The following is an 18,007-nucleotide window of genomic DNA, read 5'->3' as shown; positions in this document are numbered from 1 at the left end:
TTCCAGTGCAGTGAGTGACTTGACAGCGAAATGAGTGTAGTGTTGAAAGGTACTTGTGCAGATATGAACATATCATACTCGTGGGTTTTAGTTCGAACATAGGTTTAAGGTACAAATTAGATTTACTTTAAATGTTATTTTAACCGATCGTGCTTCATTTAATTTAGGATGTTCCCTGTTGTTGTTATTATTATTATTATTAATAATAATAATAATAATAATAATAATATTAATTATTGTTAGTATTAATTATTAGTATTGTTATTAATTGTGTTTATTATTGTCTTTATTGAGTGTAATTAGTTACCACTGCCACCGGGTATATACCCATTGCAGTGTGAATAAATACATACATACCGTCAATCATTGAGAAAGAGATGTGTCATTTATGAATGTAAAAATGAGCAAAAAGCGAACGAGTTATTCTTTGCCTTTTAAATTGTATGCTATTGATTTCGCGGAGAAAGATGAAGTGAATGTTGCTGGGGGTGAATTTTGGGTGCAACCCAATATGATTCGGTACTGGAGGAATCAAAAAGGAAATCTTGCCGCCACAACTTTGAAGTTCAACATGTTATTTGTACGGTACCGTAATTTTGTCAGTAGCTGTATTTGACATTTTAAAACTAATTTTTATGTAGGTCAACTGTTGCCTAACTTCAATAACTTTATTTTATTACTATATTTTGCATATGGGCATGTAATACTTCCCCATACGTTTTCCATTAAAAAGAGGAGAAAAGTGGATCTACTGTATATAATATGCCAGTAAATACGGTGTGTATATACACAGTGGGCAAAAAAAAAAAAGGCACAAAATTAGAAATACTCTATTTTCGGAAATACATAACATTAATTTATAATGAATACACTGTTGGAAAGAGTAGACTTTAAAGATGAGCAAGACTTTTCATTATGTTTTTTGAGGCTCAATTAAAACCTTATGGAGGTCAATACACAATGATGCGAAAAATTGGTTTTTGAAGACAATTTATTACTTTAAAATGCAGAAACTAAATGTTGGTAAAATTAATAACAATAATAATAATAATAATAATAATAATAATAATAATAATAATAATAATAATAATAAATGATCTTTCAAATGATCAAAATCAAAAGTGATGCTCTATGTAACCGCCATTTGCCCGGACAATCATTTGTAGGCGTCTTCTCCATTGTCCAATAGCACTGGATATCTGTCTTTGATCAAGCCGGTCCAACATTCAAGAAGGCGTTGTCTTAAATGTTCAATATTACGAATTCTTGTTTTGTAGTAAACTGCTTTTCGTAGTTGACTCAATACAAAATAGTCCATATGATTAAGTTCTCGTTTGAAACTCCAGCGGAAACGATCAGTGAATATCAATCAATCTTCTTAATGTATCCAGCTGTTTGCTGACAACATAAAGTCCACTATAGTCCATTGTAGTCTATTCAGTTATTGTTTTTCACAAGAAATGAGGAGTATTTTGATCGGTGTTCATTATAGATGCCAATTGCTAGTAGCCAGAGTTGGGGTGTAGTCAATATATACTGCAGAGCTGTGTCTTCTGCAACTGGTACTGATTATTTTAATTTACTTCTTTTGTGGTTTATAGATGGTGTTTTGGTGTTTTATCGTGGTGAGGGGGCTTAAACTTGTTGTTTAAGCTAACAAGTAACACAGAGGTACCTACATGAGCTGCATTAACACCAACGCAGTCCCAGTATATTTTTCACTGCTTATGATTCATGGAGTCCCTCAGTGTAAAATTCTCCGGAGGTAAAATAGTCCCTCAATCGGATCAGAGAATATGAGAAATGCGATCTTACACGCAGTAATCTCTCAGGAGGGATATCATATCCGTATCTTGCTAATCAATCGTTGTACACTTGAAACATTCTAATCTTGCTGAGCGTACTGTAGTTCCTTACAATTTTACGGGCAGATAAAATATTGGTGCAATATTTAATGAAAATCTTGTCTTCGTTAGTTAAGCGACCCATTATTCACAAAATGAGAACCCAAAACTGAACAAAACAAATGATGATAGCACAAAAACGGCTTGGCGTGCTGAACTCGTAAGACCATAATGTTTAGTTCGGCATAAACGATCAATTTTGCACTGCCTTAAAAAAATAAAAAATGTTTAAAAAAATGGTAAAAAATTAAATATTACAGTACTTTCCTGATCTACAATGACTGTGAAATTTGCCTGTGAAATAAACTTTCAAGTGAAATCATTAGCTACTGGAATATAACCATTTAAATTTTGTGCCGATTTTTTTGGACCACTGTGTACATACATGGATATACATATACACACGTCTGTTTGTTTCTGTCTGTCCATCTCCATCTCGGTCTGTCCGTCAATCTCCGTCCATCCGTCTGTTTACCCGTCTGCCAAAGCAGTATATGCAAGGCATACCAAAAGCCTGAACAAACAAAACCTAATCTATCAGTGATAGCTTATTTTTGTTTCCAGATGTGACAGTATTGTGAAATCCATTTCAAAAGTTCTCTGCTGGATATACTTTCAAATAAAACTAGCAATATTTAACGGACTGGCCATATACAGTTGTCCAGTCAATTGTCCGAAGACAGGTATGAACTTCACAAGTGATACCAAGAAGGCACCAGTTATAAGGCAATTGGGCCAGGAGGTAATGGGGTATGTTGACTAGTGCCTTTCCCTACATATACAGTGAAGGTCATTAAGTATTGAGCGAGCGAAGATGTTTCAAGATGTGTAGCACGGTCATAAGAGGCTATAGTTTTAATTTCCTCTCAGCATATTGTATATGTGTAATATTTAAACAGAAAGGCTAAGCGAATATCTCAACATATGATCAAAAACTTTCGGCTAGGAGTATGCGCTGTGTGGCATTCTTTGACTTAGAAAAAACTCGAGTCGCTCAATTATTATGTCCTTCATTGTACATGTGAATTGTTTGAGTGGAATTATGAAAATGTAGTGTATTAAATGTGATATGTCTATATAAATTGTGCCTAGTTTTCATTTGTAAAGTTATTCCAGCTCTAAGTTCAATATGAATTCAAAAAAACGCAACGAAGATCAGATAAATAGACTGTATGTTGTGTGTAGCGAGATCGAAGATTCAACTAAAAGAATAATCATTGTTACGAAGGAGAAACATACTTTCTCATACATTTTATGTATTTCGAAAAAATTCTGCTCTTTTTTATAGTGCTGCAATTATTGATGTATCAGCAGCCTGTTTTCTTTCACTGTTTTTCGAAATACATATATAAATAAAATAATTTAACATGCATGCAAATAGAAAGAAGAACTTTCGTTACCTGAGTTGGATGCAAAATGCATTCTCTCTGATCATAAAATTAAGTAATTGACTTCATTTACAAATCGTACATTTTACACTGATCATTATTAACAGATTTACATTATTTATATATATATATATATATATATATATATATATATACATACATACATACATACATACATATACTCGAATTGTAACAATAAATTTCTAACATTTTCTGTATTTATGAAAAAAATTATTTATTGTTTAAAAGTGGCAATGTTGAAATATATTACACCTTGTTTCAGTTTACTCGCGTGTAAAAGATCAGTTTATGATGAGGTATGCCAATTTATTACAATGGAGGCGCTCTTATAAGACTAGCGACTATCACTGACTGGGAGTGGAAGCTACAGTATTTTGAGTTGAAATATTCGCAACGAAAAGTAGAAGTAATTTTTCACAAATAATAAGTTTTTCTGAAGAGTATGAATCTGAAGATTTGTCATTTAACTTGTTTCTTGGTTCCTATGCAAGGAAGATAACACACGACTTTGTAGTGTTACCATTTAACAGAATCGCAACATTCGATGAAGGAAACCTACACAATATGAAATTCTGAGGCCATAAATGTTCTTTACAGTACTATTTATAAATTGCTCACATTTATTTTCAAGTGAAGAACATTTTAAATTACTAGTACCTACTTTGCAGAAGGAAAAACCTATACTCATTGCAACAACAGAAGAGAATGATACACACTTTGAAGTTCTGCAGCATGAGTTTTTTCTGCCCTCAGTATTCATACCTTTGATTAGTGAAGGAATGGCATCTCTCCCACTTTTCAAGGCACATTCATTTATTTTTGGATCCTTCTGGGAACATCTTTTCATGTAACTGGCTGAAAAATAAAATTAATAAAAATAAATTACAATAATACTCTTCATTACAAAAATATTTTAAAGCAGTTTATAGAGAGAAAATGTAAACACCGTCAACTTGAAGCACCCCTCCTACGCATAAATACATCCATAAATGAATGTATGTAGGAATGTTTGAGTAGTTATGTTTCCATGCTTTAAGCAAAAATTTGTGTTACTTACGGCTTTCAGAAAACTCGGAGGTTCATTGCATTCATCACATAAGTTAAGTCCGCCATTGGTCCCTATCCGGAGCAAGATTAATCTAGTCTCTAGCATCATATACCACCTCCCTCAAATCCATTTTAATATTATCCTCTCATCTTGGCCTTCCCAAAGCTTTTTTTCCCTTCCGACCTCCCAACTAATACTCTATATGCATTTCTGTACTCGCCCATACGTGCTACATGCCCTGCAAACCTCAAGCGTCTGGATTTAATGTTTCTAATTAAGTCAGGTGAAGAATACAATGCGTGCAATTCTGCGTTGTGTAACTTTCTCCATTCTCCTGTAACTTCATTCCTCTTAGCTCCAAATATTTTCCTAAGCACCTTATTCTCAAATAACTTAAACTCTGTTCCTCTCTCAAAGTAAGAGTCCAAGTTTCACAACCATACAGAACAACAGGTAATATAACTGTTTTATAAATTCTAACTCAACTTTGTTTCTTTTTGAGCAGACTTGATGAAAAAACTTGTCAACCGAATAGTCTAAGCTGTTTTAAAAAAGGAGTTCGCTATTCATGTATAACAGTCTTCAATGCACTGCCTAATTATCTTAAAGATTTGAAGAACAACGAGAAAAGGTTCAGAAAAGAATTAACCAAATTTCTACATACTCATACCTTCTACACAATTGATGAATTGTTTATGCTTGTGAATTGAATTATTCTACTTAAATGACATGTACAATTTTATATAGCTCAACTAAAATATGTTTTTATATTGACTTAATCTGTTTACTATGTATTGTATTTTTTGTTTAGCATAACTGATGAATTGTATGTACTGTAAATTGAATAGTATACTGTATAGGTCAACTGATGAATTGTTTAAGCTTATAAATTGGATAAATCTACTTCATATTAATTGTATAGCTTAACGAAAATAAGTTTGTAAATTGAACTAATTTGATTGTACCGGTATATGTTTGTATAGTTTGGCTGATGAATTGTATATGTTCTTAAAATGATTACTAGTCTGTGTAGCTCTACTGATGAATTGTATATAGACCTACTGTAAATTGAATGGTAATATGTATAGCTCAACTGATGAATTGTTTATGATTATAAATTGAATTAATCTACTTGATATTAATTGCACAAATTTGTATAGCTTAATGAAAGTATGCTACTTTGTATTGTATATATTTGTATAGTTTTGGCCGATGAATTGTATATGCTTTAAATTGAATAGTCATCTATATAGCTCTACTGATAAATTGTTTGTGTTTGTAATTTGAAGTAGTTTGCATGATATGTATTATCAATTTCTGTATATCACAACTGGTTGAATTGTTTATGCCTCAAATTTAATTAAATTGTTTTGTATTATAATATAGCTCAACTTATGAATGATCGTTTGCGTTTGTAAATTTAATAATCTGATTGGCTATGTATTGTATACTTTTAGTAGAGCCATCGATGTAGCTCAGTCGACAGACTCGCTGGCTGCTGATCCGGAGCTGCGTTCGGGCTTGGGTTGGATCCCCCTTTGGACTTTGGTTTCTTCGGAGGTTTTCCCCAGCCGTGGGACTGAAGCCGGATGGTCTATGGCGAGTCCTTGGCATCAACCCCTTTGATTTGATTACCCCCTTTGATTTGATTACCTGGTTGGGTTTTTCCGAGGTTTCCCCCACCGAAAAGGCAAATGCCGGGTAATATTTTGGCGAATCCTCGGACCTCATCTCATCTCACTACATCTCGCCAAAATGTAAAAAAAAAATGTAAAAAAATTGTACAAAATTGTAAAAATTGTAGAAAATTAGGCCTACTAAATTGTAAAACTATAAAAATTTGTAAAAATTGTAATTGTAATATTGTAAAATGTTGACATGTTCCACATCTCAAAGCTTCATTGCTCATGTAAGATCTATGGAATAAAATAAATGAATGAATGAATGAATGAATGAATGAATGAATGAATGAATGAATGAATGAATGAATGAATGAATAAATAACAGGAATTTCGTTTCTTTAGTCTGCATTTATTTACTCCCAAGTGTAATTTATATTAGTTACTGTTGTTATGAATAAAGAATCATGTTCCTAATTCGTAATTATTGTTTCCTTCCGCATAATACAAATAATCTCCTATTTGTGATATGTAATTTCCATATAACCAGATCTCCTGTACTCCCACTAAGTCTATTCTATATCTAGCTAGTTCTTTTGCTACTAATGTTACCCCTCCTGTTCTATATAGACTTTTAACATTCCAAGTACATACACATTGATGAAGAAGTCGTTCAGTATGTTTCAGGCAGACTGGACTCTTGATTTCTTATGTGAGTGAAAGATGAGGTGTTGCGCTTTGTCTGGTATGTGAAAATTATGTAGTTACAAAGAAAAGCAGTGTCAAACGCCTGAAATTATTAGTCGAACTATAGAATGATGTACCTATTCACATTTTGTTGTTTTAATTGATATTAAATAGTAGTAAATATATGTGTACATGTATGTTAAGTTTCTTTCCCAATGCATTGCATTTAGTTTACAGAATGAAGTATAAACAAAAGGGTGTGTTGCTAATAGCGTAGACTCGTTACAAGTCAGTTACTAGTTGCAAGACAAAAACTTATGGAATTCGACTTTTTACCTGATATGTGTTTTGCATAGACTACCTTTCTGTAAAAAATAATATCCCAAGTCCGTGTTTTTCCTGTGTTTTTTAATTATACAAGTATTTTATTTCAATAAGTATTCTTATATTGCAAGCCAGTATAGTTTCTTTGCTGTCCTGAAAAAAATTACTTCAATGCACTTGGGATGTTAGCCAATTCAGGTCTTCCGTTAGAAAGTACTGACTTCATCAATGATGCACCAGCAGAGATCGTGAAGTTCTTCTCACATTTTACAAATCTTTAAATCCTGATATGCTATATTCGGGGATACGAAGATTTGTGGCACAATTTATTTATATATTTGGTAGTACATACGTATGTGAGCAATTTTTCTCACTTGTAAACCTAAAAACCCAAGACTGAGATTAGGATCATCAGATGATGATATGCGCCCGACATAAGAAGGCTGATGTCGGCAAAAAGAAAAAAATGCACTTCTGAATTAGGCTAGAATTCAGAAATTTAAAAGTTTTCTAGAAGTGTGATTTTTATATAAGAAGTATGATTATGTAATAGTTATATGAGGGGTTCACAACCAGAGTGGACCAAGTCCATCTGGAATAGTTCTGAGATATTGAGTGTTAAAGTTCCTGGCTCACGCTTAGCAACCTTCACCTTCCATAGGAAATGCTGCCCTCTGTGGAGTAACAAACAAGTTATGGACTTGGTTTGTTATGGCAATGAATAAATCTAAGTTTTCTTCATCCGAGATTGTATTAATCCACAAACTGACCACAGGTGGACTTGGTCCACTCTGGTTGTGAGCCCCTCATATAGCAATGAAATAGATAGGTCTCATTATCTAAAACTGCTTAAGTTAAAGAAAATATACGTAGGTTTATTATTTGTCCCAGGCCTGTTATTTCAATTTACCATATGCAGAATGATTTATTTTTCTTTTTTATTACTTTAAAATAGAATCGCAGCGTTTATGTGCTAATTGCACTATTCAATAACTGTATAACAATTAATTAGATCCTAGTTATTATCTAGAACTCTTTAAATTAAGAAGAGTCTATATTTATTATTAAATACTACTATTTTATAATTAGTTGCGTTTAATAGAGAGGTACATGCTGCAAAACATGCTTTGATTTTTTGTTGTCTTGTATGAATGTAACACATTACCTATTCTTAAAAGCAGTTTAATTCATCACGCAGTGGTAGACCAATAGAGTCCATTCTGTTAACTCCTTGATCACCGCTACTGCCTGCAGACTAGATTCATTGCAACCACTCAGTGCTGTATAGCACGGAGAATAGAGTACGTGCTTCTGACCTTGACATCCTTGGTCTACGCTATACGCCCTGAAACTTTGAACGATTTCAAGGAGAGCATTGCATTCTAAATCAGCAGTATTAGATTTGTACCAGCACGGTTCAGAATCGATTCTGAACTGTCTGCTCATGCGCAGTAGCTCAGTGTGCGTTACAACGAGACTAGAACTGATTCCGAACAGATTCTGAATTCCCAGTTATCTGTTCCAACGTGCTTTAGAACTCGTTCGGAACGAGTGAAATTGATTCCCGATTAAGAGCAGCAACTGTGAAATCTGAACTATTGACGCATGCGCAGATGATTTAATCTGACGTTCTGATTAAAATGCTTCGAGACTAGGCAGGTTAAAAGCTATATATATATATTCCAACATGAGTTATTTGGAAGGTGATAATGATATATTTTATGACGAATGAGGTTCTGAATATGAATATAATTTTAAATAATTTCGAGGGAAAAATTGTTCCGGGGCCGAGTATCGAACCCGGGACCTTTGGTTAAACGTACCAACGCTCTCCCAACTGAGCTACCCGGGAACTCTACCCGACACCGATCCAATTTTTCCCTCTATGTCCACAGACCTCAAAGTGGGCTGATAACCGTCAAGCAACCAACATTGAGTGCACACTAACTCTGTGAGACTTAAATTGTGGTTTTCTGTTACGTATAGTGACGTGTATTATGCAAACCAAGCTTTCACGTATAACTCCCTGTAAAGTACGTAATTTTAATATGAGAAGGAACTCCGAAGGCCGTGAAAGAGCAATTTAAGAAACGTTTCAAGAATGTAAAATTTCTAGTTTTGAGACCGTACACAACTGGCGCATGCGTTCTGAATTGCTTGTTAGGACAAATATAATGATAACGTAATGTTCCAGTGAACACCCAGGAGCATACAACGACGTGCGCAGCTATGGCTTGGGGAGTAGGGAGGGCATTTTCAGCACTTATTGTAAAGGTAATTTCCCAGAGATACTTTACATTTAAGACGTAATACAACGCTGCTAGTACCATTCTTGTTAAAATTAATGCATAATAAAAGCCATATTATTCACCTTGTATTATGTTATGGCAAATTGTGTTAGGTTACATTACATGAAACGATGTATTTATTTTATGTTAGATTTATACTTGATTATGACTACATACGCGAGTAAGTATAGTATACATTAAATATGTACTTAGAAATATTGTGCATACATCTTTCTGTAGGTTTACTTGAAAAGAGTACCAGTATGTAAATGGACTGCTCATGCAGTAGGGACAACTAACTCCATATTCTTTTTAACTACTGCCTTTTACCCAGTGTTCATGGAGTCTAATATCATCTGAAGTCAATAAAATCGACTACTGTTTTAATTAAAGTTCTAAGATAAAATAACTTCACGAAATAATAAATTGTTTGAAAACATATTTGTGCGAGATCGTGCGTATTTGCTTGCTTTCCGCACAAAACCAATACGCGGTAAGTGTGAAATACCACATTCAGTATTCCCAACGTAACACACATAACAATTTCCCTCTTCTTACCGCTTAAGCGCCATATTCATTTTACTGCTTTAGGCTTTTAACATATTATTTTTAGAGACGTTTAACATAGTAATAATTATAAATTGGAAACTTACCACTGCAATTTCACCTAAATTGCACTGTTAATTATTGTTTTTAAATATTTGCAAAAATTAAGTAAACTCTACAACACCACAAAAGTTACTGCATTTGTAATGCAAGTAACATTAAGCCGTGAAAAAATTAACAAAATTCCAGATGCCGATGTTATTACTGCAATATGTTATATAAATAATATTATTAAAATATTAAAATGAAAAATAAATCATTACATAACCTTACCGTTTGTTTTAAGTTCGCATTTATAGACTGGGGGGAAAAAAGACAGACGTATATCACGGCCTGCTGGAATATAGTAAACACAGAAAACATTTTATAGCAACAATGTTGAAGATAGATATTTTAGTTCTTAAAAGTTGCCGTCATTGAACAGAAACCAAGATGGAGATTTCATTGCAACTAATTAGAAATTCCTCTTTCAGGTATGTAATAAACGATCTTCGCACAAAATAATGTACGATACACGAGCGGTATGTTTGTTTTCATGTTCTCGGAAATTAAAAAAGCTCAACTACGTTTCGCTTTTTCAATTATTTCCTCGAACATGAAAACATCAACATACCGCTCTTGTAACGCATATTACTATTACTATATCTAATATATCTAGGAAAAATAGCACGTAGATGGGAGGATGATATTTGGGGGAGGTGGGATATGATTGTAGAGACGATTAATCTTGCTCAGGATAGAGACCGATGGCGGGCTTATGTGAGGGCGGCAATGAACCTTCGAATTCCTTAAAAGCCGTAAGTAAAAATAGGTCCTGTATAAAACGTAATGTGTTTAAAAGTTGATGCCATAACAGTAGGCTTTATTTTTACAGAAATGAAACGATTTACACTTACACATAGTAACCGCATGTATGTACTATACATGCATATTATGAATGCAGTCTAATTTGGAGCGAACAACTTCTATTAAAATAATTATTGGGAAATGTGCAGGATTATTTTTGTTTTCATACATCAAATATGATCAGTCGTCATTTCTCGGTCTATGACGTTATATGACGTCTTCAATTTCCTAACCACCACTGTTTCTTGTTTCTTCACAGCTCTTATGGTGGTAGCACAGTCTAATATATACAGTCACGAAGCTTGAGTTGTGAGGGTGCTAGGAACAATAGTCTGTGCCGGTACTATTTCGCATTGTCTGTAATGAAGCGATATTAGCGATCCTGGTGGTTAGCAACTTTCTATGGATGCATATTTACTACGTGTTGAGGTTCGTGACTGTATGTACTAGACTGTGGTGGTAGTACAGTCTAGTATATACAGTCACGAAGCTTGAGTTTATGAGGGTACTAGGAACAATAGACTATACAGGTACTATTTCGCATGGTCTGTAATGAGGCGATAGAGCGATCCTAGTGGTTAGCAACTATCTATGGATGCATATTTACTAAGTATTGAGCTTCGTGACTTTATATACTAGACTGTGGTGGTAGGATTCTCTCTCTCTTTCGCTCTCTCTCTCTCACATCCCTTTCTGTATTCTCTTCCTCCGACTCTTCCTGTATCTCCCTCTGCTCCTTTTTTCCTTGACGTATCCAATTAGGATTTGATTCGGAATTCTGTAATCATTCATCCTATGCACATGGTAATATCATGCTGTTTTGTTTCGATGTCTTCGCCTATTTGTGTAAATTCATTATTTCTCTATTCTATCGTTTTATATGTGATCTCGTCTATATTTTCCAGCTTATCCAACAGTAAAAAAAAATTCTTTAAAATCGTTCTTTTAACGCAAAATAACCATATCGATTTTCCATTTTTTTCCTATAGAGTTTTAAATGTTTTAAAATTCTGTTTTTATAACGTAAAATAAGCATAATTATTTTTTACGTTCTCTAGAACGTTCAATTGAAATGGGAATGAGAAAATATGCCTATACCTTCATATTTTCAATTTAGTTCGAAATTAGCGTATCTTATTATCTGTGTTGTCTGAATATTAAATTAAAATTAAGGTGTGGACTTTATTTTAAATTTTCCTAATTATTTTATTCAACGTGAAATGAACATTGTTCATTTTCCGTTCCCTAACACAGTTTAAAAATTAAACGGTATATCATTTGTACTTTCTCTGAAGATTTTAAAAATAATATACTTGGTAATGATCTCCCACTTCCCTATTTAAAACAAGCCAGATGAAGGAATTGTTTAGAACAACACAAAACAACCAATTGGGCATTCCCTACTGATTACAGCGTTGCAGGATCTCATTCATGTATTTTAAAATGCACTTCTTTCTGGAAAACTATTCAAAACACAGCAAAATTATATTTTACTTTTTTGTTGCTCTTTACAAAAGGAATCATCCATAGAATAAACTACATTACTTGAGATTTAACTTGTATATGACGTGTAGGTGTGGGTATGTGCACTTTTTCATATAACCTTCTGAAGGGAATGAGACAGGATCCCGGGGACCTTCATTAGTTACAATAGAACGAGTTTTTCTTTCTTTATATGCTCTAGTTTAGAACTGTTTACCAAAATCTTTAAGCAAATTCCATTCAGTAAGTGTATAGGCTCCAACAGCAGATACTCTTATCTTTAATGAGTAATATGAATTTCACTTTTCTGAAGGTATATTTGAAGTTAGTCCAAAAATTGATAGATGGCAGTTGTGGCGAGTATTAGACTCTTGAATTTGTATTAAGAGACGTCGTAGCCCCAGAAAATCCCTGACGGACTCATATGAGCATATTGAGCTATGAGGAACGGTAGATCTTCACCAGAATTTGAACGCTGAGGAGGAATACGAAGTGTGGCGGATGTTGAAGCAGCACACTTTAGCAGAGTAGCAGCATTCCATCATGGGTGCATAAAAAGCTGCGTTGGACTGAAGTGTATGCTCCACGTCCCTACAGAAAAGCACCTCGCCTCTTTTCTAGATCAAGGCCATTCCCGCGGGCTCTGGGGAAACCCCACAACATTGATATTATACAGGGACATCATTTTATTTTTACTTCAATTTTTATTGTACCTGAGTTTTTTAATGTACTTCACTCGCACCCCTTCTACTAGTAAACTTCCAACCGTTCACGACACAGAGCCGAGGGCGCGTAAGCAGTACTGAGTTAGTGAGTATAGTACGTTCCAGAAATATGTTCGCGTTTTCCAGTGACGAAAGAGCTTTCAATATTGAATCATATTTTCGCATAGGTACTGTCGTCCGTTTGCCTATGTCGCATCCCGGTTTCCCCCACCTGCTTTTGTTCGCCCCTCTGTAAAGTCTAGTAGCTGGGCTATCTTAGCTCTTTTCTGAAAACATTAATTTCTGTTAGGAATTGAATGTCTACGTAATATTATACAAGTGTTTAAAATAACGTAAATAAAAGGGCCTCTTAAGTAATTAACTGTCACGTAATCCCCCCCCCCTTTCTACGACCCTGCAACAAAACCACTTGAACGGACAGTAGATAGCATTTCTGAGTAATTTTATCTTTCCGCATCGGGCAGAAGTGAAGATTGATTTTACAGTACGTAAGGTACTCTTTTATAGAGTAGGTACAGAATTATTTCAACATGAGTTACTCGTACGAAGGACGAAACTGGTAATTGGAATTATGTACAATAGTCTATAGTGTGATAATATGCACAAAAGAGCTGAAGTCTGTATCGAAATGAACGGCCACCATTTTCAAAAATGTGTTTAAATTTCCATATTATGATTATTTTTCAATTCAACTTCATTCTCTATACGTATTGTACGCCAATGTGCTGTATCAGTACAATATACATTGCATAACTAATACGTCCGAATGGATAGCTGAATTCGTGAGTAAAAACACAAAGTGTTAATACAGTACTGTATTTTGATTAAACAAAAACCTAATGAAAATTATCAAACTCAAAATTGCGATATTTCCTAGTTTACATAAATGGATGAACTACTTTTCTTCCCTCCTATACCTAGTAAAGTGATTTGTATTTTACGCCAGTATCATCGAACTCCAGTCGTGGAAGGGGTAGCAAACGGTGTTTCCTGTTTCAATCGTTAATAGAAAGGTATAGTCAGATTAATATTAAAAATGTTAGTAAAAATAAAATGATGTCCCTGTATAAGGCGGATTATGAAATTGTGGTAAATTTTCTCCGGTCGAGATTAGCAATATTCAAACTGTTAGAATCTTCCTACGTATAACAATATGTAATGTAGCCTACCTAGGGTTATCATGAGAAGAAATTCTGTAGAAGGACATGAAATCTAAAATAAGAGGACATTGCTGAAAAAGGAGGACATTTTAAAAATTGGTATGAACAAAATTAAACATAACAACAATGGCTCACCTTAGTCAGTTTTCTCACTAGTTGCTGGATCAGTATTACTTCTGTACCCTGCTTATCGGTGGAGCCCACTTTGTGCACAAGAGCCTGAAGAGACAAACTTGTATCTTGTAACAAATAACTATGGAACTGTTCACAGGACATCCCTTTGAAATTATATTTCGCCATGATATACCTCTGACTGTCTCCGTTAGCATGAGATTTCGTTCTTTTGTCCATTGAGCAGATATTAGGGAAAATACTCTCTCAGCACTTCCATTGTGGCTTGGGATAAATAAATAGAATTGACATATTTTTAAGAATTCTGAGGTAGTTTCAGTGCTCGCAGAACTATTGGAATTGAAGAATATGCACCATTGTTTATCTAAAGTTAAATCTTTGTCCAAATTAACTTGATTGACATATTTTTGTACATTGCAGAATAAAATTGATAAAATACCTTAGAATAATGAATAGTGACTTTTTAGAGTGTAAGAATTCAATGCATGTTAATAGGCTAGATAATCATGTTTTATGTTTTTTATATGCTCCAGCTTCAACCATTGAGAGCAGTTAAATTCTTTCATAGGTTTTCACCATTTGTTTAGATATTCTATGCATAATATCGCACATTATTCAATATTAATATTAATTCTAGTTGAAATGCGAAATGCCGGACATTTGCCTTTTTTAAATGCCTGCCGGACAGGATAAAATGATTAAAAAAGAGGACATATCCTCCTTTTTCCGGCCGGATGATAATCCTAAATGTACCTTGCGAGGGGTTTCTCACAAATGTTCTAAAAATAATTAAATATTTGGAAAACTCTTCTACAGGTTTGAGTTTCCACAACTTGGTAATTTTATGGGTTCGTAAAAAAAGCTTGACTTCGAATATGCTATGAAAATCTTTGTTGTCATGAAAGCACGCCAAGTAGACATAAAAAAGACATCTGTTAAGAATTCTGTAATATTAGTGATATTACTGTATTTTAATGGGTTATTTTAGGACGCTTCTGAACTGCTATGGTTATCTAGCGTCTGAGTGAAATGGTGATAATACCGGCGAAATGAGTCCAGGGTTCAGCGTCCAATGTTACCCAGTATTCGCTCTTAATGAGCTCAGGTAAAACTCCGAAAAACCTTAACCATGTAACATCCCAACCAGGATTTGGACCCCGGACCCGCTCGTTTCATGGTCAGACATGTTAACCATTAATCTACAGTAGGTGAACGATAGTACAGGTTGGAATTTTAAAACTATATAATTAAAGTAAAATTAATTAAACTTTCTTCTCTCTAGTCATCTTTTCAATTAGCATACATTATTGTTGCTGCCCAGATTCCTACTGATTATAGATAGTTGTTTTAATGGATTACGGGAATACCTGATTTATGTTACAATAATCGTTTCTAAACTAGCTATAAAACTACTACCACTGCCACTACCACTACCACTACCACTACCACTGTTTTGTCCACCGTTGGCGCTGTGGAGTATCTGTCTGACCGTGAAGCGAATGAGCCCGGATTCAAATCCTGGTTGGGATAAGTCATCAGATAGAGTTTTTTTCCAGGTTTTTTCCTCAACCCATTCAGAGAAATGTTGGGTAACTTTCGGCGCTGGAGCGTGGACTCATTTCGCTGGTATTGTCACATTTTATTCACGCCAAATACACATCGCAGTTGATTAAGTGTCGTAAAATATACCAAGTAAAAATACCGCTGTACCACTACTACTACTACTACTACTACTACTACTACTACTTATGAGTATGTGTCTATTCTTAATTAAAACTTATTCCCAAGTACTCGGATATTTTTATCATGAGGTTGAAAACAGAACATGATATACACAAAACAAAAAACACAAACTCATTCCCTAAGAAGAGTCACATATCTTCACTCCAGTTTACCGTCGGCAATGGCATGCGCTAGGGCTCTATTTTAATCTAAAACAATATCACTTAGCCACAGTCACATAGGCTACGTACTAACAAGATAGAGTTTAAAATTTATATTAGAATTGAAAAATACGAGTATTTCATCTTTGAATGCGCATGCGTAATACTAATGTGTAACAACTTGCGCAATGGGATAGCATCAGTGATGACAGACACTAAACAGATGATGAATAAAGCCACACACTTGTGCATTTTGACGTCTATGTATGGTGTACGAGTTGTTTTATGTAGCAGGCATGCCATGGTTCCCCCTCCACATAGTCTGCAGTGGTAGCTTGCCGCACTTCTTCCACGAGTCAAGATACAACGGTCTATTTTATAAGACAAAAGACTACTTTATTCCTGGAAATTAGGTTTATTTGAAATGTACATAATATTTCTGCCGGTGTACAACTAGACTTTTCTAGCTGTTATCTTATTGATTGCCTTGTTTCAAGATTAGAAAGAAATTTAACATTACCAAGACACATAACTTTCAAAATTTTAAAGAAAATAAACTCAGAGATAAAAGAAAATGTTATAAACCCTATCCCAAATGAATCTCTACTTAATCACTTTAAAATTATATGGTTCCAGAAAAATATGCCTCTTACATTAACGAACTCCAATAACAACAACACAACAAATGTTATTACTTACGACCAGGGTCGAGTATTTATGGAGATCGCGAAAATCACGACATAATAGATAAATAGGTTTTTACAAACCTTTACGAATTAAGTGATTCTGATTAATAATATGCGGATAAAACAATCGCGAAAAATCGCGAAATAGGGATTTAATAGCGAAATATGAACACATTCGCGAATTATTACTATTGCGTCGTTTATAGCGAATTTCATATTCTGAGTTTTTAATTTTTTTTTCACTAGATTGTTAATATCCAAGTAGGCTACATTACATGGTGTATTCCACGTGTTCTGATTACATTAGTGAACTCAAAAGACGGAGAATTCAACATTTCACTAATAATTTGAAAGCGTTAATTTGAGGGCCGCAAGTTTTTTCTTTTTAAGTTTTTAATGAATGTGTGTTAAATACAGTCTCAGACCAACAATATTTGTCTATTTACTAGAATCCAACGAACCTTTAATGTTAATTATTTGGAAACATGTCCAACAATATCACTTAGCCACAGTCACATAGGCTACGTACTAACAAGATAGTTTTAAATTTATATTAGAATTGAAAAATACGATTATTTCATCTTTCAATGCGCATGCGTAATACTAATGTGTAACAACTTACGCAATGGGATAGCATCAGTGATGACAGACACTAAACAGATGATGAATAAAGCCACACACTTTTGCATTTTGACGTCTATGTGTGGTGTACGAGTTGTTTTATGTAGCTAATTTTTCTCAGCTACACCGATCCTTCATCATATGATAACGCAGAATTCCTGCACGGAAATATCATATGTACTTCAGTACATTGCAATAACGCTGTGTTCAAATAAACCTACATTTGAAATATTTACAGGTATTAAAAGATGCATCTCTATTCATTTTCAATCATCATCACTGTCATCATCATCATCATCATCATCATCATCATTATCATCATCTCTGTAGTGATCCTGAAGCAATAGCAGTATATATAAACTTTTTCTTCTCTTTTGGAGTTTGACACGAAGGATGCTTAACATTGTATCAGAGGAATTTAAGAGTGTATGCATAAAATCAGTCATCGTATTGGCTCTATAAAATTTACGCGTGTGACGTTACCTGAAATTTTTGTAATCTTTGTTCCGGGCTTCTTGGGCTTCCTCGGACATCATCCCAATAGGAGGTACGGCTTTCTTTGTCAACTGCGCGCCATGGATAAGTAT

The 18,007-nt window shown here is 34.3% G+C and overlaps 1 protein-coding gene across 1 annotated transcript in view; it reads right to left on the bottom strand.

Annotated features, from left to right (window-relative positions):
- LOC138699986 (protein takeout-like) overlaps window positions 1-17,493 on the bottom strand; it is a 33,890-nt gene extending 16,397 nt beyond the window's left edge. Inside the window, exons 1-2 of the mRNA XM_069826245.1 lie at window positions 17,422-17,493; window positions 4,076-4,168 (exon numbers count right to left, since the gene is read on the bottom strand). Of these exons, the coding sequence (XP_069682346.1) occupies window positions 4,076-4,168; window positions 17,422-17,488 (160 nt within the window). The 5' untranslated portion in view covers window positions 17,489-17,493. The remainder of the gene's footprint in view (window positions 1-4,075; window positions 4,169-17,421) is intronic.
- Between the last annotated feature and the right edge of the window lie 514 nt (window positions 17,494-18,007).

This window comes from Periplaneta americana, chromosome 5 (genome assembly GCF_040183065.1).
Source record: "Periplaneta americana isolate PAMFEO1 chromosome 5, P.americana_PAMFEO1_priV1, whole genome shotgun sequence".
Taxonomy (NCBI): domain Eukaryota; kingdom Metazoa; phylum Arthropoda; class Insecta; order Blattodea; family Blattidae; genus Periplaneta; species Periplaneta americana.
Note: the sequence above shows the minus strand (reverse complement) of the source record. Positions and strands in the feature narration are given on the sequence as shown.